The sequence below is a fragment of the Saccopteryx bilineata genome, chromosome 3, assembly GCF_036850765.1.
Source record: "Saccopteryx bilineata isolate mSacBil1 chromosome 3, mSacBil1_pri_phased_curated, whole genome shotgun sequence".
Classification (NCBI taxonomy): Eukaryota; Metazoa; Chordata; class Mammalia; order Chiroptera; family Emballonuridae; genus Saccopteryx; species Saccopteryx bilineata.
In genome coordinates, this window is record NC_089492.1 from 65,074,277 (window position 1) to 65,097,650 (window position 23,374).

The 23,374-nt window shown below is 38.7% G+C and overlaps 1 protein-coding gene across 10 annotated transcripts in view; it reads left to right on the forward strand.

Annotated features, from left to right (window-relative positions):
* CSPP1 (centrosome and spindle pole associated protein 1) overlaps positions 1–23,374 on the forward strand; it is a 119,013-nt gene that overhangs the window by 38,150 nt on the left and 57,489 nt on the right. For 8 of the 10 annotated variants that reach the window (XM_066266261.1, XM_066266259.1, XM_066266264.1 and 5 more), the window contains 7 exons: positions 8,141–8,239; positions 9,401–9,468; positions 15,458–15,551; positions 16,556–16,613; positions 19,642–19,850; positions 22,565–22,686; positions 23,025–23,103. In XM_066266261.1, coding sequence (XP_066122358.1) covers positions 8,141–8,239; positions 9,401–9,468; positions 15,458–15,551; positions 16,556–16,613; positions 19,642–19,850; positions 22,565–22,686; positions 23,025–23,103 — 729 coding nt within the window. The remainder of the gene's footprint in view (positions 1–8,140; positions 8,240–9,400; positions 9,469–15,457; positions 15,552–16,555; positions 16,614–19,641; positions 19,851–22,564; positions 22,687–23,024; positions 23,104–23,374) is intronic. The other 2 variants (XM_066266267.1, XM_066266268.1) reach the window with 1 other exon arrangement.

A 23,374-nucleotide genomic window follows, 5' to 3' on the forward strand; every position in this document is an offset into this window, starting at 1 on the left:
GAAAGGGTAGGGTTAATTCTAAATTTGGAGCAGCTAATGAGACCTGTTTCATTTATTTGTCCAAATAGATTACTTTGTTAGTATTTTAGGATATTTTCTGAGATGTAATGTCGCATGTTCAGTATTCTAATTATTAATAATATAAAACCTTTACAGTTTTTTGCCTTCTCTTTATTCTATAGCTATTATGTTCAGCTTACCCAATCTTTTTAATATTCCCCTTGATTTAGGTAATTCGAGTGAAGGATTAGAATTTTGCAATGCCAACTAGTTATCACTGAGTTGAATCTAATTGTACTTTTAAAAATGTGTTATATTTGAAAATGTTTATAATAGACGGTAGTCAAAGGCTGCCTAACCATTTTAGCTTTTTTACGCTCTCAGTTGGGGTGGCTGCGGTAATCTTGGACTCTTGGTGCTGCCTTCCTTGTACATGAGAACTTTTTCCCTTATTCTGTTTGTTTACCTTTAAGATGTAATGTAATGCATACTTTTTAAGTTTGGAATTTCAAGAAACTCATGAGCTTGTTGCTTTGTTTTTTATATATTTTAATCCATTTTACTTGTAATTATACCCTGTAATAATTTTAAACATGAGCTAACAAATGAATTTCAGCCTACTTGAGCACTATCTTCTTTTCTTATGTATTCCATAAATGAAATGAACTCTTTCTATATTATCTTCCCCAAGTAGTATTTTCAGATTAGTTTAAATATAAGAATGAGTGAGAATAATTCCTGTTACACATTTCAAAGTTTTTAAAAGGATTTCTTCCAAATACAAATTATGTGTTACTTCCATTTTGTTAATGCATATATCTCTAAATGTAAGGTTTTTCACATACGTCTGCATGTTAAAATTAATTTCTATATTTCAGATTTGTGAATGTCTTGTTCCTAGCAAAAAGAAAAAAATCACACTGATCATTCAGTAGTTTCTATTTAATAGGCAGAGTGGTTAACAAGAAAATGAGACTTGACTTGTTAGTGAAATTTTTGAAACTAAAGGAATGTGTACCTGCATTTGTTTCTTGCACTAATTTATTTATTCTTAATATACTATTATCTTTTTTTTTGTGTGTGACAGAGACAGAGGGACAGATAGGAACAGACAGATAGGAAGGGAGAGAGATGAGAAGCATTAATTCTTTGTTGTGGCACCTTATATGTGTCTTGACCTGGGGGCTACAGCAGACCGAGTGACCCCTTGCTCAAGCCAGTGACCTTGGACTCAAGCTGGTGAGCTGTGCTCAAATCAGATAAGCCCATGCTCAAGCCAGTGATCTCAGGGTTTCGAGCCTGGGTCCTCCACGTCCCAGTCCAGTGCTCTATTCACTGTGCCACTGCCTGGTCGGGCTAATATACTATAATCTTAACCAGAAGTTCTTAAATTCTGGAAAGTAGGCTCTTTTTTTTAATTGATTTTTATAGAGCGGGGATATGTGGAACGAGAAGTATCAACTCATAGTTACTTCTCTTTAGTTGTTCATTGCTTGTTGTATGTACCTTGACTGGGCAAGCCCAGGGTTTCAAACTGGCGACCTTAGCGTTCCAGATCGACGTTTTATCCACTGCGCCACCACAGATTCAGAACTTCTTGATAAAAAATAATTATAACTGATTGTGAGAAATGCAAAATTAATTTTCCTTTGTTTTCTGTTACCCTTCTCTTTTCTTCTTCTAAAAGTCAGCATGTGGTAAATTCTAGTTATGATTTTTAATCACTTTTTATATTTTTGGTCTCAGTATTTTTCTAATTACTCTATAAACTTTTACATATGCCGTTATGAATGTATCAGTGATACTTGTCCCCACTTTTAAATATGGGAAGGAAAGCTAAAGCCTAGAAATGGTTTTACTTTCCTAAACTAACCGTTAATCACTGGCAGTGGTTTTAATAGTTAAGGTGTCTGGCAATTCGCTTGACAGTTGCATTCTATGTGTGTGTGTACTTTATTTATTTCTACATATTTACCAATTTAAGTAAAATTTATAATGTTTTAGGAACTTTCTAAAGGTGACTGTAGTAGTGTGTCTTAAAATGCTTAGAAATTTATAACCACATTTAAAATATAGTCCTCCTAGTCTGTCTTATTTATTAACTTGAGTTATAGAAGTTAATATATTACCATCCTATGCTTTCCTTTATAACCAATATTAATGAGTAAAGGACATTTTTAGCATTAAAACATCTTGATTTTTTTTAGTGTTTATGTAATCAGTTAGCACTTCTGTTTAACTCTTGATATTTGCTAGTTTGTAATCTTGAGTCATTTAATGAAATTCTGAGATAACATTCCGTCTGAAATTAGAATATGTTTATTAGCTACATAGGTTTTTAGTGCACATTCTAAGAAGTGTGCATGCTTATTAATATGAAGATGTAACTGAGAGCTTATTTAGAAAATGAGTTACTTAATTTGGAATTACCTTTCTTTCTTAAAGTAATTTTAATTTATTTTTGGATGGACCATTTTATTAATAATTTTCCCCATTTTAAAGAGTGATTGAGCCCTGGCTGGATGACTCAGTGGTAGAGCATCGGCCTGGTGTGTGGATGTCCCGAGTTCAATTTCTGGTCAGGGCACACAGGAGAAGCACCCATCTGCTTCTGCACCCCTCTCCCTCCCGCAACATTGGTATATTGGGACCATGCTCTAACCAGCTGAGCTACCTACCTAGCCAGGGCTAACTTTTTTTCTTTTTGATAGTAGGATGGTAGAACTGTTTTACAGTTATTCCCTTATGCAAATCTGGTTCATTATGTCAAAGGAAGTAAAATTTTTCTTTTATGAGGTCTGTCCCTGGCTGACAAAACCCAGTGAGATATGGTAACTGAAACTATGGATTTAAAATCATAAACTAGTTAGTTCTGGGATCACAGGGTTGTTTTAATTTGGTATTGGCTCTAATGCCACAGCTAAACCGAAAGGACTTCTCGGGGACAAACTGGACCTAAACCAAACTCCTGCACTTTGGCTAGATTCGGACTGTTCTTAGACATTGAGTTTATTACTTCTGGAGATTACCATCTGTCATTTGCCCCTCAATATCGAAAGGGTTGACGAGAGAGATGGTAGTGGTTAAACCACTGCTGGCTCTCCCCAGTTCCCGTCTGCAGAGCAGAGGACTTCATTTGCCTCTAAAGGTTTCTGAACTAAATATAAGACCACCATAAAAGCTGTTAAAGTGGGCCCTGGCCGGTTGGCTCAGCGGTAGAGCGTCGGCCTGGCGTGCGGGGGACCTGGGTTCGATTCCCAGCCAGGGCACACAAGAGAAGCGCCCATTTGCTTCTCCATCCCCAACCCCTCCTTCCTCTCTGTCTCTCTCTTCCCCTCCCGCAGCCAAGGCTCCATTGGAGCAAAGATGGTCTGGGCGCTGGGGATGGCTCCTTGGCCTCTGCCCCAGGCGCTGGAGTGGCTCTGGTCACAGCAGAGCGACGCCCCGGAGGGGCAGAGCATCGCTCCCTGGTGGGCATGCCGGGTGGATCCCGGTCGGGCGCATGCGGGAGCCTGTCTGACTGTCTCTCCCCGTTTCCGGCTTCAGAATTAAAATAAAAAACTGTTAAAGTGAACTAACAGTGGTAACTAAAAGTGATTAAATGCTAAATTTATTAGAACTATAAAAGAAACTTCAGTAAATGAAGGAAATTCCATTACAGTTATACAGATATTTTAATAGATAATATGGTGACTAACTTTCCAAACTATAATTTGGCTTCACAGCTTGTTAGGTTACATTCTAGGTTTGGGTTTTTTGTTGTTTTTTTTTTAGGTCTCAGTAACTTAAAATTATACCAGTCACTTTATAAAATTGAACTGGCTGCCTTAAGATTTTATTCTCTTAATATTTGGACTCTCAAACATTTCTCCATTTTGACCTTATTGTAATTACCAGAGATAGGAGACTTTTATATATTTTTTCTTTTTTTTTTTTTTAGTGACAGAGAGACAGGAAGGGAGATGAGAAGCATCAACTTGTAGATGCAGCACTTTAGTTGTTCATTGATTGCTTCTCATATAAGATTTGATGGGGGGAGAGGGAGAGTCCCAGCTGAGCCAGTGACCCCTTGCTCAAGCCAGCAACCTTGGGCTCAAGCCAAGTGACTCAAGCTGGTGACCCTGCACTCCACCTAATGAGCCAGCACTCAAGGTGATGACCCTGGGGTTTTTAACCTGGGAACTCAGTGTCCCAGGTTGACACTCTATCCACTGCGCCACCACAAGTCGGGCTATAATTTTGTTAATTTCTTTCTTTAGTGAAAGGGCGCACCTTCAGCTATCTTCCAGATGGGCTTATTAATTAGGAAATTTTTTTAATTTTACTGTAGAATTTAGCAAAGAGACCTTGACCTTATTCATAAAAAATTATTTAACTTTCTTTAATTAGAATGAATTTTGAAAATGGCCTTTTGTGCTTCTGGTGTTTGCTTTGTTAAGATGTCTGTATATACCGAATGGGCTATGGAGCATGTCTTCCTGTAGATGCTGGAGATAATCTGGGTACATCTGTATATACTGAGTGGGCTATGGAGCATGTCTTCCTGTAGAGGCTGGAGGTACTCTGGGTACATCTGTATATACTGAGTGGGCTATGGAGCATGTCTTCCTGAAGAGGCTGGAGGTACTCTGGGTACATCTGTATATACTGAGTGGGCTATGGACCATGTTTTCCTGTAGATGCTGGAGGTACTCTGGGTACATCTGTATATACTGAGTGGGCTATGGAGCATGTCTTCCTGTAGAGGCTGGAGGTACTCTGGGTACATCTGTATATACTGAGTGGGCTATGGAGCATGTCTTCCTGAAGAGGCTGGAGGTACTCTGGGTACATCTGTATATACTGAGTGGGCTATGGACCATGTTTTCCTGTAGATGCTGGAGGTACTCTGGGTACATCTGTATATACTGAGTGGGCTATGGAGCATGTTTTCCTGTAGATGCTGGAGGTACTCTGGGTACATCTGTATATACTGAGTGGGCTACGGAGCATGTCTTCCTGTAGATTCTGGAAGTACTTTGGGTGCATCTGTATAAAGAGAAGCTGGAAATGTAAGTTCAAACTTAACTGAAAATGCAGGAAGCCACGAGCTCTTTGATAAATTTTAGAAAGAATTTTTGTACGTGTAAGAAGCCTTCAATTCGGGTTAATTCTGAATTAATTCCAAGTGATGTTTTAAAAAATTCTTAACTTTAAATTTCTCTATATTTAACAACTTCCATTGGTATAGGCACCACTGTACCGCATCAACGAATTGACTTTTGTGTATTGTATTGTGGGTTTGCAAGACCACACCCAGGTTCAGGGATTCCCTAGGAGGACTTCTAGGACTTTGTGTATATAGTTCTATCGCTGGCTATAATTTATTACAGTTGAGAGGATATAAAGTAAAAGCAGCAAAGACAAAAGGCACATGACACAAAGTCCAAAGGAAACCAGGTCAAACTTTCAAGAATTTTCTCTCGTGGAGTTGCATGGGAAATGTTTAGTTCTCCCAGCATCAAATTGTGAAAACACGGGTGAAATGTTCCCTACCATGAAAACTCATTAGAGACTCAGTGTCCAGTGGTTTTACTGGGGGCTGGTCACATAGGCACCCTTTTCCTACTTGCACCGAAATTCCAGACTTTCTGAAGGAAGGCAGATGTTCAGTATAAACTGTATTGTTTGTACAGTTTAGGCACAGTGAACAATTCTTACCAGTTCTAGAAACGGTGGGACCCCTTCCTAAATCTGTGTTCCCAGTGCCAGCCAAGGGCCAGCCTTATTAATAGACCTTTCCGAGGATCACAATGTCAGGCCTGCTCTGCTAACTTTTCTGCACGTGTGTGTTTATATAGCTGTAGTAACTAAATCTGGTTGCCTGGCACTGTTAATGACAGTTTTGAATTTGAGTTTAATATTTACCTGTTCTTTAATTGGTATAAGTAGAGGATAACATTAAACAAATGTGTCAGTTTAAAAGAGATTCAAGCACCTAGGCTTTTGATATAAAACCAGCTGTATTTTGTTAAATTGAAATAAATTTGAAATCCTTTTTAAAAGGGCTTGTGGAGGGTTCTGTTGTGTTAGGGATAAAAAATGAGACATGTGTGTCATGTGAGGTCACATGTTAGTAAGGTTACAGTCTGTAAAGTCTTTTCCCCACAGATGATACTGGCCGTGGCTTGTGTGATGGAACTGAAGAATTTTATATGCTGGGTCTGTGGAGACTGAGAAGTGCATTTTCTTCTGAAAATTGCCATTTTTCTCAATGTGATAATGAAATTCCCCCAAATATTGAGTGATACTTTTAACAATCCAAAAATTTTTTTCCAAAAGTCCTCTTGAGAGAGAATGTAGTTTAACTGTCATATAAAGAACTATGATTCAGGAAATGGTGATTTTCATGGATGTTGCTAAATGCTGGTGTAAATAACCTAGTTTATCTGATAGGAGTAACTAAGCTAAAGAAATCAATGTTTGCCAAATGGAAAAAAGATTAAAAAACATTCAAAAATATTTTCTGAAAATGATTAAGAAGGGAATAAAATACATGGTAATCTTTTGTTGTTATGATCTAGTAAGAAAAATAATCACTTTGTAGCTATGCATCAGTCTGTTTATGATGTTTTCTTGCTAATATTTATTCTTTCATGTGATTTATACTGTTAGCAAATGTGGCTTGTGACATTTGATTTAACTAAATGATAAGTTAGCTGCTATATTTTTAAGTTGGTCAGGTTTGTACATACAGTGAAATAATTCCTAGAATCTATGAATTTTGATTAAGAAAATGGTCTCATTTTGAAATTTGACCGTATCAATATCATAGGGATATAAGGGAAAGCATAGGGAACACAGTCAATAATATTGTAATAACTGTGTATGGTGCCAAGTGGATATTATAAATATAGGGGAGAACATGTTGTAAAGTATATGATTTTTTAACCATCTTGTATACCTGAAACTAATACAAAATAGTATTGAAAAAATATATATATATTTTTTATATTTTTCTGAAGTGAGAAGCAAGGAGGCAGAGAAATAGCACCCGACCGGGATCCACCCGGCATGCCCACCACGGGGCGATGCTCTGCCCATCTGGGGCGTTGCTCCTTTGCAGCCAAAGCCATTCCAGCGCCTGAGGCGGAGGCCATGGAGCCATCCTCAGCACCTGGGTCAACTTTGCTCCAGTGGAGCCTTGGCTGCGGAAGGGGAAAAGAGATAGAGAGAAAGGAGAGGGGGGAAGGGTGGAGAAGCAGTTAGGTGCTTCACCTGTATGCCCTGGCTGGGAATTGAACCCAGGATTTCCACACACAGGGCCGATGCTCTAGCACTGAGCCAGCTGGCCAGGACTGAATAATAAAAAGTTTAAAATGAAATAAAAAAGAAATTTGAATATAATCTTTATGAGGGCAAGGACCATGTCCATATACCCTGTGTCTAGAATCGAATTTGGCATGTAGTAGGTGTTCAATAAATATTCTTTGAATAAAGGAATGATAAATTATAGCATATACACAGTTTTCAAATTAAAAGTTTCTAGATGTTGAATGATGTCAGAGTAATGGTGGATGTTATATTTAAATAATTTATAATGACTTCCTTTTTGTGTGTGTGTGTATCAGACAGAGAGAGTCAGAGAGAGGGACAGATAGAGACAGACAGGAAGGGAGAGAGATGAGAAGCATCAGTTCTTTGTTGCAGTTCCTTAGTTGTTCATTGATTGATTTCTCATATGTGCCGTGACCAAGGGGCTACAGCAGACCGAGTGAACCCTTGCTTGAACCAGTGACCTTGGGCTCAAGCTGGTGAGCCTTGCCCAAACCAGATGAGCCCACGCTTAAGCTGGTGACCTTGGGGTCTCGAACTTGGGTCCTCCACATCCCAGTCCAACGCACTGTCCACTACGCCACCGCCTGGTCAGGCAACTTCCTTTTGTTTTAAAGACAAGTAAAACAAACTCTTGGTTTTGTCTTACTAGCAGATCATACTTGAATTAAATCTCATTTGAGTTAATTTTAGAATGTGTTTATAGTAAACTTCATTATAATACTTTGTTCCCTTTAATATTTCCAACATGAAATGCAAAAATACCAACGACATATGAGGGTCCACTGCATGTGGAACATGTTTTATAAGCTAATATGTTTTTAAGGATGTACGGGAACAGACGAGGGAATGTACCTTCTATGGAGTACGGTGGCGATGTCATAGAACACTCAAACATACGAATTTCATCTGCTGGAAATAAAAGGTATAGTATGTAATATCGGTTCTGCCCTCAGTCATGACGTACACTGTGAAGCAGCACCTGCTGAAACTGGCATACTGAAAAGTAGAAATATACAGTATCTTAACACCCATCCTTACTGGTGAGAAAGGAATAAAGGGGGAGAGGGTTCAGAAGGGGAGAGTTGTGTTAAATGAAAACTTTTAGTACTTTACAGCATTCTTCTGAAGAGCAGGTTTTAATTACAAAGTATGCCAAGGTGTTCTGAATATCCCCTATCATTTTAAAGTGTATAAATTTAAAGTTATGAGAGGAGTAATAAACATACAATTATATAAATAATATATAATTATAAACGTAATTTAATGGGCTAAAATTAATTTAAAATATCTTGTAGGTTTTGGAGGTGGTATAAACTTAACTGAAAATAAATTGAAAATGTTATTGCAATGAGTTTTCCTTTCAAAACTTTTTTACTTTCAACTTATTGAGTGGAGAACTTTTATGCTTACGTTGTAAAATGGACTCATACATAATTCTCTCGAGCTTAAAAGAAAGGAAATATGTGTATTTTATATTCATGTTCTTTTTCTATATAGTGTTTTATCATTTTGTTGGCGTTCTTATATTATACGTAAGGATAAATGCTTCCGAACCTATAGTGTATAATGAAAACAGTATTGTCATGTGTCAGGAACAGTGTCTATTGTTTTTTGAAGAAAATGAATTTCATAAAAGTGCTTGAGATAAGAGAATTTGCTGTTTTGGTCTAGTTAATGCAGGTTTTGTGAGGGAACTGTCCCGGAAAGGAGTCTTTTAGGGGCGATCTTCTTTTCCAAGTATGTGTATAGGTTTCGTCATTTTTCTTTCCTTTTTTTTAAGATTTATAGATATGTACTTACATTCATTTTATTTACTGGGATAACTGTTGTAAAAAAAGGTTTTATTGGGAATCTGTAGATCCAGTGAAGCAGATTAAAGAAAAAGGTTTTGTATATAGCCTGAATACATTGGGGTCCCACCATCTAAAGATATTGAATGCCAGGATTTTATCCTAACTTTAAAAACATGTAACTGTTACAGTATCCATAGTACTTTAAAAGGCCAGTAACTCATACCTTCATTTTACTGGTTTTGTTTCCTGAAAACTATTTGGGTTTTAATTCTTTTTGTTTTTTGTTGTAGTGCTCAAGACAATGAAGCATTCCAATCTTCCCGAGAACTCTGTAGTCCTTTTGCAGGGATGCTCTTCGGTGCGTGCAAACTTCTGGGCAGATAGACTTGTAGAGTGTTTTTAAAAGGTCTTTAGTGAGCACTCAATGTTGTAATTAATACTACTCATACTAATAATAGAAAAAGTTTGTTTAGTGCTTGTTTTATGATAGGCAATATGCTAAGCATTTAACATATATAGTTTTGTAAAATTTTAAAACAAAATAACTTTTAGTGATGAGTTTTCAATAGGTGGTAAATGAAATACTAATTTCAGTAATAAGCTTTTAATTTCGTATTTCATTAGTGTGTTGTTGTAATGTGGCTGTTTATTATATTCTGTTTTATATGGGTAGTTTTTTTTTCCTTCACTCTTTTTCTTGTTTCTTTTTCAAATACAACTGCCTTATATTTAAGTTCAGTTCCCCTGAACTAAACCTTTTTAGTTTTTGATAAACACCCTTTCTCATGTTCTTTCTATGTAGTTTCTGAGACAGTGTTTTGTTTAAAGCATGATCATAATCCACACTGCCTCTTTACTGTATAGAAATTAAGGACATAGCTAACCATAAGCATGTTGATCTGCTATGTGAACTTGTCACAGTAAAGAGAGCCTTTTTTCCTGTGTAACTTTAAATTGAAAAGAACTCTTTTCTTAGTATGAAAACTATTAGAAAAAAATCACCTGAAATTTGGTTTTAGGGAAGTCTGAGAGAAAATTGAAGTAACAGTTTAGATCAGTGGTAGTCAACTTGGTCCCTACTGCCCACTAGTGAACGTTCCAGCTTTCATGGTGGATGGTAGCAGAGCAACCGAAGTATAAATAAAAAGATAGATTTAACTATAGTAAGTTGTTTTATAAAGATTTATTCTGCCAAACAGTGAAAATCTGACATCAAGTACTTGGTAAGTAATTATTATTATATGCTTTAACTTGCTGTAACTCTGCTTTATAAATTTTATAAAGTTACTTCCCTACTTTATAAATCACCATTACTATGGAACTGGTGAGCGGTTAGAAAATTTTACTACTAACAGAGATGCAATAGTGGGCGATAGGTATAAAAAGGTTGACTACCCCTGGTTTAGATTCATTCAACCTGAAAACCACCAGGAATTTAAATCTTGGCTTAGAGATGTGTAATTGCATGATATTCTGAGACCTTTGTTTTTTGAAATGGCTACTGTGAGAAAAATGACATAGCACCTACAGCTGTGATGGCGAACCTTTTTATAAAAACCGCCCACTTTTGCAGTGCTGGTCAACCTGGTCCCTCCCGCCCACTAGTGGGCGTTCCAGCTTTCATGGTGTCCTGGTAGTGGAGCAACCAAACTGTGCCACGATTGGCCCACCATGAAAGCTGGACCGCCCACTAGTGGGCGGGAGGGACCAGGTTGACCAACACTGCAAAAGTGGGCGGTTTTTATAAAAAAGGTTCCCCAACAGGGACCTAGACCCTAGAGTTTTATTCCAGTGTAATGTCTTTACATGAGAATTGACCAATTTAACCTATCAATAGGTCAGAAGGCTTTTGTTCTTGTGATATTTAAACATGATAGAAATTGGAGAGCTTTTATGTTGAGAGCCCATTGACAAATAGTTTTATCAGTAAATGGAAACTTTAAAGATGAATGACACGAATTTATTATCAATGCAATCCAGGAATTATGGATGAATATTCAGTGAGATAATTGCTTCTAATGCTTGAAACAAATGATTCAAGTCATTTAGCCTAGTGATTTATCCCAAGGTAATATATATATATATATATGTATATAGTTTTTTTTCAGTTTATATTTATATATACTCACAGGGAATTGATTCTATTCTGAGTCAGCTCTCTACATCTTTAGGTAGTTCTCATTGTTATAATATTCTTATTTTGATTGAACTGAAATTTGTCTTCCTGTAATTTGCCACAGTGACTTCATTTAGAGCCCTTCACTTTATATTAAAAATTAATGCAACTGACTACATTAAGCAAAAATAATATATTGTGGGGTTTATAACAGAATCATGGGTTGTTTCGAAACCTACTTTTAAATTTCTAAATATTTGGGGATTTTCCTGCTGTCTTTTTGTTATTGACTGCTTGTTTATTTCCCCTGTGGTTCAAGAAAATAATTTGTTTCAGTTATTTCAAATTTGAATATTGTTAATACAGTTTTTGTAATGACTGGAATATTGTCCGCCTTGGTGTGTTTAGTGTGTTCTGCAGAATGTACAATGTATTTGTGGAGTGTGGTGGTTTACAGTAATGTTCATGCCTTCCATCCCTAATGATTTTTAACAGTTCTTTGTTCAAGTTCCTTAGAACTGGAACCTTATTCTTAGTGTGAGGCTTGGAGTGCAGAAGGGATTTTCTGTGTTCCTACACCTTCTTTCAGTGTTCAGCAAGGCCGCAAAGTCCTGGAAGGAAAGGGTGCATCTCCACACTTCTTCCTCAGCGTAGATTCCTGTTGCTTGTTCCTTGGTGCAAGGCTGGCCCTGTGCATCTGGTTCTCAGCAGAGTCTGTCTTGGGGTTGCTGCCCCTCCCCAGAGTCCTAGCCAGACTTTCCTTTCTGCTTGTGGAGGGTTTTGCTTGAGAATCTGCTGCGCTTCCCCTCACAGTACCAGGTCTATACTAAGTATGTAGTTCAGAATGCTGGGTCAGGGCAGGTTTTCTGCCTTTCAACCAGGGGATTACCGCTATTGCTTTGTGTGAAAGAAGAATCTGGAAAACAGATGGTGGGTCATCCCCCTCCCCCCACCAGGGAGGGTTTCTTTCTGGTCTCATGAGTTGCCCCATGTCCTGTCTCTTGTGAGCATTCTGCGAGAGAGGGCTACTGAGGGCAGAGTCCTCTGGTGTCTGGGCTTCCAAGACTACATCGTTTTGCAGCCCACACAGAGCCTTTAAGAATTCATTAACTTTTTATCTATTTTGTTCTTATCTGCTTGTAAGGCAGCCACCTATTTCTGTATATTCTGGTAAAGGCAAACACTTGGATTGTCCCACCTCTGGATTGGTTTTCATACCTTTTGAAATACAGTTTACCTGGTTGCTTTTAATATCAGCTCCTGATGGATGTTTTTCAAGTTCTGATTTTGTAAATGGTTGAGCTTTTTCCCATTGTAGGGTCTGAGCAGTGTTGTGGCCTTCTGTTTTCTTAGTAGAAACAGAACTCTCCATTTGGTTCTTTGTAATAGCTTCCATTTTCTCCTCATGTTGTTGCTATTTTTCACTTAAAAACTTGGGCACAGTTATGGGAGCTGCTTTAACATCCTTGTTAGTTCCATCATCTTTGTTTATGTGCTCTTTTCTATTAACTATTCTAATGGTTATGAGTCACTGTATTCATTTTCTATTGCTACATCACATAACACAAATTCAGTGGCCCCAAACACCTCACATTATCTCATAGTTTCTGTGTGTCAGGAATTCAGTTAGGTCCTCTGTTCAGGGTCTCATAAGGTTACATTGCATGTTTCAGCCACTTTGGAGGCTTGACTGGGGAAGAATCTACTTCCAGGCCCACGTGCAATATTGGCAGAGTTTATTTCCTTGTGGCTGTATTAGTAAGGGCCCTGACTTCTCACTGGATGTCAGCTGGAAGTGCCTCCCACCCCCCAGTTCTTAGAGCCGTGATGGTGAACCTTTTTATAAAAACCGCCCACTTTTGCAGTGGTGGTCAACCTGGTCCCTCTGGCCAGGTGGAGGGACCAGGTTGAGCAGCACTGCAAAAGTAGGCGGTTTTTATGAAAAGGTTGGCCATCACTGTCCTAGAGGCTGACCACTGTCTCTTGCCACGTGGACCTTCTCACCCTGGCTGCTCACTTTATTGTGCCAGCAGGGAGACTCACTCAACTCAGAGAGGGCATTTACCTGATTAAATCAGACCCGCCCATGATAATCTCCCTTTTGATTAATTTAGAATTGATTTGGTACTTTAATTATATTTGCAAATTCCTTTCATCTTTGCCATGTACTGTGGGCTAGCGGGAAGTCATGCCCTCATTCAAGGAGAGTGGTTTATACATGGAGTCAACACAGAAGGCAGGGAACATAGGATCTGTCTTAGAATTTTGCCTGCTTCTGTCACATTTTTCAGTTACTTAAGGACCAGTGTTTTGGAGGCCTTATTTTAAGCTTAGTTTGGGACATTTAGCTTTCCTTCCTGCTCTGCTACTACAGAGTGCCCTTTCAGAGTCTTTCCTCCATGAAGACAAGACCCTAGGGAATTCCCGAGAACTCCACTCTCGCTGGAGCCTGAATTTCTCTCCAGTTGAAGTCTGAGAGTTGTTTAGTTAATGTGTCCTCCACAGTTTTTTGCCCTATCTAGTGGAATTTCTCTCTGTGCTTGCATAGACTAGTGCACAGTACTAGAGAAGGAACCCCTCTACGGATTTCTAAATCTCTTTTTATGCTTCTTTTTGGATCTTTGCCCTAAACTTCTAGCATTTTAGCCTTCCTGAATTTTGATCCTTTTCTGCCCAGTTTAGCTCAGTTTCCCAGCATGGTTGGGGTTCTCCTTCCCTGTACCCGCAGTTTGAAACTTGCATTCAGGCAGAAATGGTGCTGCCATTTCATCTATTTTTCATCCCTCAGGTATTACATACAGACTTGTGCTGCTTGGTGGCCACTGTCTGAAAAAGTTATTTCATAATATTTTGCCTAGTTTTATTTATTTATTTTTATGGTGGGAGGTTAAGTTCTGTGCTTGTTACTCCCATCATGATCCGAAGCAGAGTGGATGTATCTACTTTGATTATAAAGCATTATCATTGATGTTCATGTAACTCATGTTTTCTCCATCAGAGCTCCACTGTTACTAACATCTGTGCTTAATGGACAGACTCAGATGCTGTGTGTCCACTTAATTGTTAATTGGGAGACTAATAATTAATGAAGTAGAGGATTTGCTGGTTTGCACAACTGGATTTTCACATTATATCAGGATGACAGGTTTATAGTTTTTCTGTAGAATCGAGGGAGCCATTGACTTCTTGAGCAGGGCGCCAGTGTCATAGGGCTGTATTTTCAGGCAGTTGGTCTGAAGCAGGGAGAGGAGAGGAGTTGGGGAGACTAGTTAGGTTATTGCTGCAATCCTGGTGAGCTAGCTGTGCAGCAGTCCCATCCAAGGTTAAGGGCGGTGAGAAAAGAAACGAGGGTCCTCATGTGGGGTAAGAGAGGATGAGCAGTCAAAGTTACAGTGAGGTTCTTAGGCTCTATGATCAGGCCATTATCAGAAAACAGAGAGGGACAGTTGCTCTTGAGGTGTTTGATTTGGACACGTGTTCAATTTAGGGGGTTTTGGGGGGATACTTTGGAACTATTATCCCAACTGGGAGAAAAATGAGGATGGGGATTAGAGTATTCTCCTATTTAAGAAGATTTTTGACTAAAAGGAAGGATTATTGTGTCTTTGATACATAGCAGATCTTCATTATGAAATTGTTGATTATATAACTGTATGATAAATATGATTTTACTTTTTATATTTCCAGCTTATGCAATAATTACTCTTTGACCCAGTAATTAAAACTGGAGATTTAAAATAATTCGAGTTTCTAGTTGGATATATTATGCTCAAGAGTTAAGACTGCGCCCTGGCCAGTTGGCTCAGCGGTAGAGCACCGACCTAGCGTGCGGAGGAACCGGGTTCGATTCCCAGCCAGGGCACACAGGAGAGGCGCCCATTTGCTTCTCCACCCCCCCCCTCCTTCCTCTCTGTCTCTCTCTTCCCCTCCCGTAGCCAAGGCTCCATTGGAGCAAAGATGGCCCGGGCGCTGGGGATGTGGTCTCTCCTTGGCCTCTGCTCCAGGCGCTAGAGTGGCTCTGGTCGCAACATGGCGACGCCCCGGAGGGGCAGAGCATCATCCCCTGGTGGGCAGAGCGTCACCCCCTGGTGGGAGTGCCGGGTGGATCCCGGTCGGATCCCGGTCGGGCGCATGCGGGAGTCTGACTGTCTCTCCCTGTTTCCAGCTTCAGAAAAATGGGAAAAAAAAAAAAAGAGTTAAGACTGCATTTTTTTTTTTAACCACACTCTAGGAGGTGAAGATCGGGAACTTACTCAGAGAAAGAAAGAAAAATATAGACAAGAACTGTTGGAACAAATGGCTGAACAACAGAAGAACAAGAGACGGTAATGAAAGGTTTGCATTTAGAAGAGGTGGTTTGAATTTAAAATGCATTTGTGTAACGTGACATGGTGGCATCTGTTGCGTAGGAAAGTAAGAGGCTATTTTTCCTCACATGCTTTTGTATTTGTAAGTCACTTCAGTTTCAGTCTGCACATTGTAAGTCTGCAGGGTAGTAAATACTCTGTGCTCATTTTCTTTGTTAGTAACAAAGGGGACTATATATTCTAGAACAGGTCTTTTACATCCCTGCATTAATTTCTTCAATTAACAATTTAGGATAGTATTTAATATTATCTACATGTCCACTTAATATTATTCCATATGTAGTGAGAAATAGAAAATAAAAGTATTTTTTAACAATATAAAACTACATATATATGCAGTATAAAAATAATCATTGATGAATCCACAGATATTTGTTGCATACAAGTCTCAGTGTTTGTAATTTTTTCTTGTAGAAATACCTATGAAATATTAATTGCAGTTTAAAATTAGGAATAGATTTCTTAGTTCTAGAGAATTTGAGATTTACTATCTCTTGGTTTTGTTATTTTTCTTCTATTTTAGAGGAAGACAGTATCTGCTTTCTGATATTAGCCATCATAAACATTTTCTTAAAAAACTCATTAGAAAGTACGGTATTAATTTTTAGTTTTACCCTTTTTGCGAAATGAAAATATACATACATGTACCCTAAAAGAAGTAAAGATTTTGTTTTATTTCTGTACTCTATTCTATGCAAATAGCTTAGGTTTTAAAGTAGCACAGGCACTGGTTTAGAGATACTTATTCAAATTACTTTACATGTCAATTCTAGTTTACTTTACATCAAATCATAAAACTTACATTTTCAGAATCATTTATGGCTTTATTGTCAGTTAAAGGAATTATTTGTACTTGGAGATGTTATTGCATGGACTTTGTGTATAAGTTTGTTTCAGTAATGATTATGCTTTTGGTAGTGTTTATGATAACCTTTTAATATAAAAACTTTAATTTTGTTTAGAGAAAAAGACTTGGAACTCAGGGTTGCAGCTTCTGGTGCCCAAGACCCCGAGAAGTCGGTGAGGGTTCCCAGCATTTTTTTTTTTTTAATTTTTATTTATTGATTGATTTTATAGAGAGAGGAGAAAGAGGGAAAGAGAGAGAGGGTAGAGGGGGGAGGAGCAGGAAGCATCAACTCCCAATGTGCCTTGACCAGGCAAGCCCAGGGTTTTGAACTGGCGACCTCAGTGTTCCAGGTCAACACTCTATCCACTGCACCACCACAAGTCAGGCCCAGCATCTTTTAATGTTTTAACATTTCAGTCAGATAAGCCTCAAATATGACAGCATGTGAAGATAGTTGAAAGATATTGGGATATGCATAAGAGTAGAGCAACTTGAACACTAAAAAACTGAAGTTGTTTATTTTGCTAATTTTCCCTTTTTTATACATGCATCCTTTTTTTAGTTTATTTCAAATTAGTCTTTTGTCCTTTGTTCATCTGTCCTATTTGTGGGAGAGTTATCTCAGTTTAACTTAAAATAGATGTTAAAATTGTTCTTGAGTATATATCTTGATCATTTTTCTTATATTTGAGTGATTTTCAAAGAAACTGAAATATTTAATTCTAGACTTTAAGTAATTTTTATTTAATGTAAAACTGGAGAGATGATAACCTTATTTTTACTTTAATTTTGTAATTCTCATTAAATGGAATGAATTACTTACATCATAGCAGTTAAGAGAAGGTAATTGTTGCTCTTCTCACAGTGTACTTTTTCTGTAGTTGATGCATAGAATTTATATACTAAGGCGAGTTTCGTTTCATCTTTGAGTGATAATGAAGAAAATTTAATTTCATTAAAAAGTTCATTCTTAAAAAGAAAACAACTTAAAATTATCCAACTGTAGGCAGCTTTTGATTTACTTTTTTACTTATGCTAAAGTATATATCCTGGGGGTTATCTGTTTATATAAGTTAAATACTTCACCAGCACCACTCACTCCCAGTGTGATTTTTGACTGCTCATAGAATACAAGTTTTAGATTAATCTGAGAAGTCTTCCTGGGGAAGATAAACATGGTGAGGGGGAAAAGGGATACATTCCAAAACTAAATATATTTTCTTCTATCAGAAAAAACCTTTGAAATAGTTTTTCTTTTTTTTTTTTTTTTTTTTCATTTTTCTGAAGCTGGAAACAGGGAGAGACAGTCAGACAGACTCCCGCATGCGCCCGACCGGGATCCACCCGGCACGCCCACCAGGGGCGATGCTCTGCCCACCAGGGGGCGGTGCTCTGCCCATCCTGGGCGTCGCCATGTTGCGACCAGAGCCACTCTAGCGCCTGAGGCAGAGGCCACAGAGCCATCCCCAGCGTCCGGGCCATCTTTGCTCCAATGGAGCCTCGGCTGCGGGAGGGGAAGAGAGAGACAGAGAGGAAAGTGCGGCGGAGGGGTGGAGAAGCAAATAGGCGCTTCTCCTGTGTGCCCTGGCCGGGAATCGAACCCGGGTCCTCCGCACGCTAGGCCGACGCTCTACCGCTGAGCCAACCGGCCAGGGCCAGTTTTTCTTTTTAATTTGTATTTTTCTGAAGTGAGAAGCAGGGAGGCAGACAGACTCCTGCATACGCCCGACTGGGGTCCACCTGGCATGCCCACCAGAGGGCGATGTTCTGCCCATCTGGGGCGTTGCTCCATTTCAACCAGAGCCATTCTAGCACCTGAGGCAGAGACGATGGAGCTGTCCTCAGTGCCCGGGCCAGCTTTGCTCCAATGGAGCCTTGGCTGTGGGAAGGGAAGAGAGACAGAAAGGAGAGAGGGAAGGATGGAGAAGCAGATGGGCATTTCTGTGTGCCCTGGCTGGGAATCAAACCCAGGACTTCCACACACCAGGCCAATGCTCTACCACTGAGCCAACCGGCCAGGGCCTGGAATAGTTTTTATAATCAAAAATTTCTTTTAAAATCTTAAACTTTTGGCCCTGGCCGGTTGGCTCAGTGGTACAGTGTTGGCCTGGCGTGCGGGGGACCCGGGTTCAATTCCTGGCCAGGGCACATAGGAGAAGCGCCCATTTGCTTCTCCACCCCCCCCCCCCTCCTTCCTCTCTGTCTCTCTCTTCCCCTCCCACAGCCAAGGCTCCATTGGAGCAAAGATGGCCCGGGCGCTGGGGATGGCTCCTTGGCCTCTGCCCCAGGCGCTAGAGTGGCTCTGGTCGTGGCAGAGCATCGCCCCCTGGTGGGCAGAGCCTCACCCCTGGTGGGCGTGCCGGGTGGATCCTGGTCGGGCGCATGCGGGAGTCTGTCTGACTGTCTCTCCCCATTTTCAGCTTCAGGGAAAAAAAAAAAAAAAAAAAAAAAATATATATATATATATATATATATATATATATAAAATCTTAAACTTTTTAATGTAATATGGTGGCATGTTAACCCTTGGGTTTATAGTTACATTAGTGTTTGCCGGACCCTCTTATTTATATTTGGATGAAACAAGTTGCTTTACTAGAATAAATAAGAATATGAGACATAATAGTTAACCATTACTTTTAGGTTTACTTTTTATATGTAAATCTTAGAAAAGGATACCCAAATGATATAGAGCAGGCTTAACAGAGTATCACTTTTGGTCAAGTCCAGTTGCTGCTGATTTTGTAAATGTTTTATGGCAATATAGCCTTGCTCGCTTGTTTAATGTTATGTGGGGCTGCGTCAGCACTGTGACTGAGTCTGGTAGTATGGCCTGATGTGTTTACTGTTTACTATCTGACTGTTCCCAGAAGATGTGTCCTGACTGGAGAATACTTTGATCTCAGAAATAGTAATTGGATAAAGAAGCAGCAATGTTGTAGTATAATAGAGTTTTATATTTAGAATTAATATCTGTTTCCAGCCTTTGCTTACTTATTAACAGTAAGACATTAGGTGTGTGTGTACTTTTAGGGGATCTCAGTTACCCATTTATAAAATAAGGATTAGCTATACAATTCTGTTTTTTTGTAACTGATTTAAGTATTGCTGGCAGTCTGGGAATAGAGGGTCTTTTGAAGTTTCTTCCGCCTTTAAATTTATGACTACACATAACAAAGAGATTTTTTTCCTTTATTTTAGCCTGATAGACTAAAGCAGTTTAGTGTGGCACCAAGACACTGGGAAGAGACGCTGCCGCCTGAAAGACCGCGAGTAGCTTTCCAGACCCCGCTCCCTCCTTTATCTGCCCCCCCTGCCCCCCCCATCCCACCAGTGCACTCCATCCCATTGCAGAGTGAGGATCTGCACAGTGGACTCAGCAGCACCCTTGGTGAAATGGTGCCTCCCAGGTGCTTGTTTAAATGTTTTGTGTTTGGGAATTAGGGAAGGTATCATTATATTTTATGTGTAGAAGGATTTGCTGAAGCAAATAATGTTAACCATCAAAGATTTTTGTGTAATTAATGACTTTTGTCAAATAATTTCCTTTGAAATGTTTTCATCATTGGATTTTTCTCTGTTAATATAAGAACAAGGGTAATCTACCCTTGTAAGCTTCAGTTGGGTAGAGCATCATGCCGGTATGTCAAGGTTGTGGGTTTGGTCCCTGGTCAGGCCACATACAAGGATCAACCACTGAATGCAAAAATAAGAGGAACAATAAATCAATCTCTCTCCCCCTCTCTCCCTCCTCTCTCCTTCACTCTCCCTTTCCCTTCCTCTCTCTAAAATCAATTAAAGAAAAATCCTTATTATATTCTTTTATTATTTAAAAATCCTTTAGCATTTTTAGAATGTGTAAGTACATTTAGTGTTTAGTTTTGAGTCATATTTTTGAATATTTTAAATACTTTTTAACATATAAAAGAGATACATTTTCTTTAATTTTGTAATTCCACTTGGCAAACATTGAATACGTCTTTCAGTTTATATGGAAAAAGTTTCTAAAATGGCTTTTATATAACATTACTTTAACTTTTCTTTCATTCAGCTCTTTGTGTGGTTACTTACGGGCTGTACAACTCAAATACCTGAAATGAAAACTCTGAGATTATAAAACCTGTAATTTAGGTATTATGGAAAAGATTTCATTTCTATTGGTGAAAGACATTATGCTATACTAGACTATACAAGCAGAAAATCCTGTTGTTCACATTAATATTTTCTGGCCTGCACTTTATTTTCTTAGTAGAACTTGAATTTATTATTATTTTTTCTTATTATTAGTGTATTATAGTAGTATATTTAATCAGGTGTGTATTTCTTTTTTAACAGTGATATTTTCTGGACTATATTTTCTCTCAATAGGACTTGGGTTTTATCTTTTATTTAATACAGTTGTAGGGTTGTGTTCACTGTATTATAAGGTGTTTTATTTCACCCATTGGCTTCCTTCTGTAAAGACAAGGTGGGACTGGAATTACAGAGTGTGCTGGGATAGTCTCCGCCCTGGGTTAGGGCGGTCATCTTCCACCGGGGTGCCGCAAGAATTTTTAAAACATGCAATCTGACTACTTAGTCAGGGGCACTGGCTTCTTTTCCCTTCAGTTGTCAAATAAAAAAATGATAACACCACACAAGAAGAATGAATCAGAATTATACCTATTTTTTTTTGTCAAATTGGAAAAATGTATAAAATATATTTTTGGTGTCTTCCAGAATTTTTTTTTTTTTTTTTTGCATTTTTTCAAAGCTGGAAACGGGGAGGCAGTCTGACAGACTCCGCATGTGCCCGACCGGGATCCACCTGGCATGCAGAATTTTAGTAGATGACAAAGGTTGAACATTGCTGGGTTAGGGATTACAGTAGTCTGGATTTTGGGCAAAACACATTTATACTGAACTTTGATTTTCTCATTTATAAAAGTACAATAGTAATTTTTTTTTCCTGTCTACAGTTACAGGGTTGTAAGGATTAAATCTGAAATATATTTTTATAAAAATGTAAGATTTAATGATGTTGACAGTTTTTCATAGCAGTTTTCCAGCTTCATTGTTGATGTATTTATGGAGAGAGGAGTAAGGTGAGACACCCTGAATGACTAGTGAATGTGGAAAATGTTCACGACTGAAGAGAACTGTAAACTTAGCTTTCTTAGCTCTTCAAAATGATTTTGAAGTTTGCAACAAGCAGAACGTGTTATGATCTTAAAAGTGCAGGCATTCTAGGATGCCCCCTTTTTCTCTTCATCTAGAGAGATTTGCCTTTCCCATTTTTACTATTGGGAAAAGTTGCCCTGGGGAAATTGCACTGTCATTTCCTAATCAGTAATGAAATGCTGAGATACAAGTTTCAACTTTATGAAATACTAAATACTGTGTCAAGACATTACTGTTGATTTATAAGTGGTGAACTTTCTTTGATAGAAAAATACATTTATATAGTTAAAAAATGCACCTCTTCTCCCAGTCCAGTGGAACCATTTTTAATCCCACTTTGTACCTCTTTGCCTTTTCTTCCTGACTTGCCCTTCCTCTCTGTGACTCACTCACTCTGGCGCCTGTTGGAAGCATGGCCTTTTCTAGAAAAAGCCTTCCTACGCCATGTCCCTACAGCCCCTCATCTGTTGTATGGCTTCATTGACTATACTTTGTTGTAATTGCCTGTCTATCTCTGTGTTATTTCTGAGGGACTGGGACCATTGTTTGTTCAATACTGATATACAGCCTGACCTGTGGTGGCGCAGTGGATAAAGCGTCGACCTGGAAATGCTGAGGTCGCTGGTTCAAAACCCTGGGCTTGCCTGGTCAAGGCACATATGGGAGTTGATGCTTCCAGCTCCTCCCCCCGTCTCTCTCTCCTCTCTGTCTCTCTCTTTCCCTCTCTCTCTCCTCTCTAAAATGAATAAATAAATAAATAAAAATTAAAAAAAAAATACTGATATACAGTGACTAATTAGATATTAATTGATTGAATAAAATCTGAAGTTTTTTGTCTTACATAAGCGTTGTAGCTTTTTCTAAAGCAGCAACTAGATTTTCAGTAACATTTTGCAGAAGATTATTTTGACTTTTAAAACATTGCAATGAAATAGGAGAATTTTGAAATTTTTCTTTGATACAGGATTGCACCTCTGCCTCCACCTCCCTTACTACCGCCTTTGGCTGCTAACTATCGAACTCCTTATGATGATGCGTACTATTTTTATGGAGCCAGGAATACTATGGATCCTAGTCTTGCTTACTGTAAGTTATTTATAGTGTGAACATTCTTTCCCACTGGTTAAGTGCAAGCAAAAATATATAAATGAGAAGAGCACAGCTTTACTTCATACAGATATATTTATTGATTTAATAAATGCCCTATTTGAAAACTCAGTTTTTTAAAAGTTATTTCCTTTTTATCTAGATTTTTAGAAATATCTATATTGTGTTTTCTTACATTGTCCTTTACTAACTCCTAATCCAGAAAGAACTAGGGAGTTTTTTCCTTAGAGAACATTTTCAGTATGTGACTTAATTCCTAGGGATAAAGTTTTACTAAGTGGATCCTCTGGAATGAATGCGTGTGTGTTTTATTAAAGATGATTCAGGACTGATGGGAGTGCTGCCTGCAGCTTACATCACTGCGCCTGTTGCCACCCGGCCAGCACAGCCTGTTGGGTAGGTCATTGCTAAAATGATAATTTCTTTCAAAATTAATTTGTCTTCCTAAAACCTATATTACTCAACTCATTCTTTTTTTCTTCAGAACAGATAAAACTTTAATTTCCTATTTCAGCCTGACCAGGTGGTGGCGCAGAAGACTGAGTGTAGAACAGGGACATGGAGGACCCAGGTTCAAAACCCTGAGCGCGGCTCGCCTGGTTTGGGCCGGGCTCACCAGCTTGAGCCCAAGGTTGCTGGCTTGAGCAAGAGGTCACTCGCTCTTCTG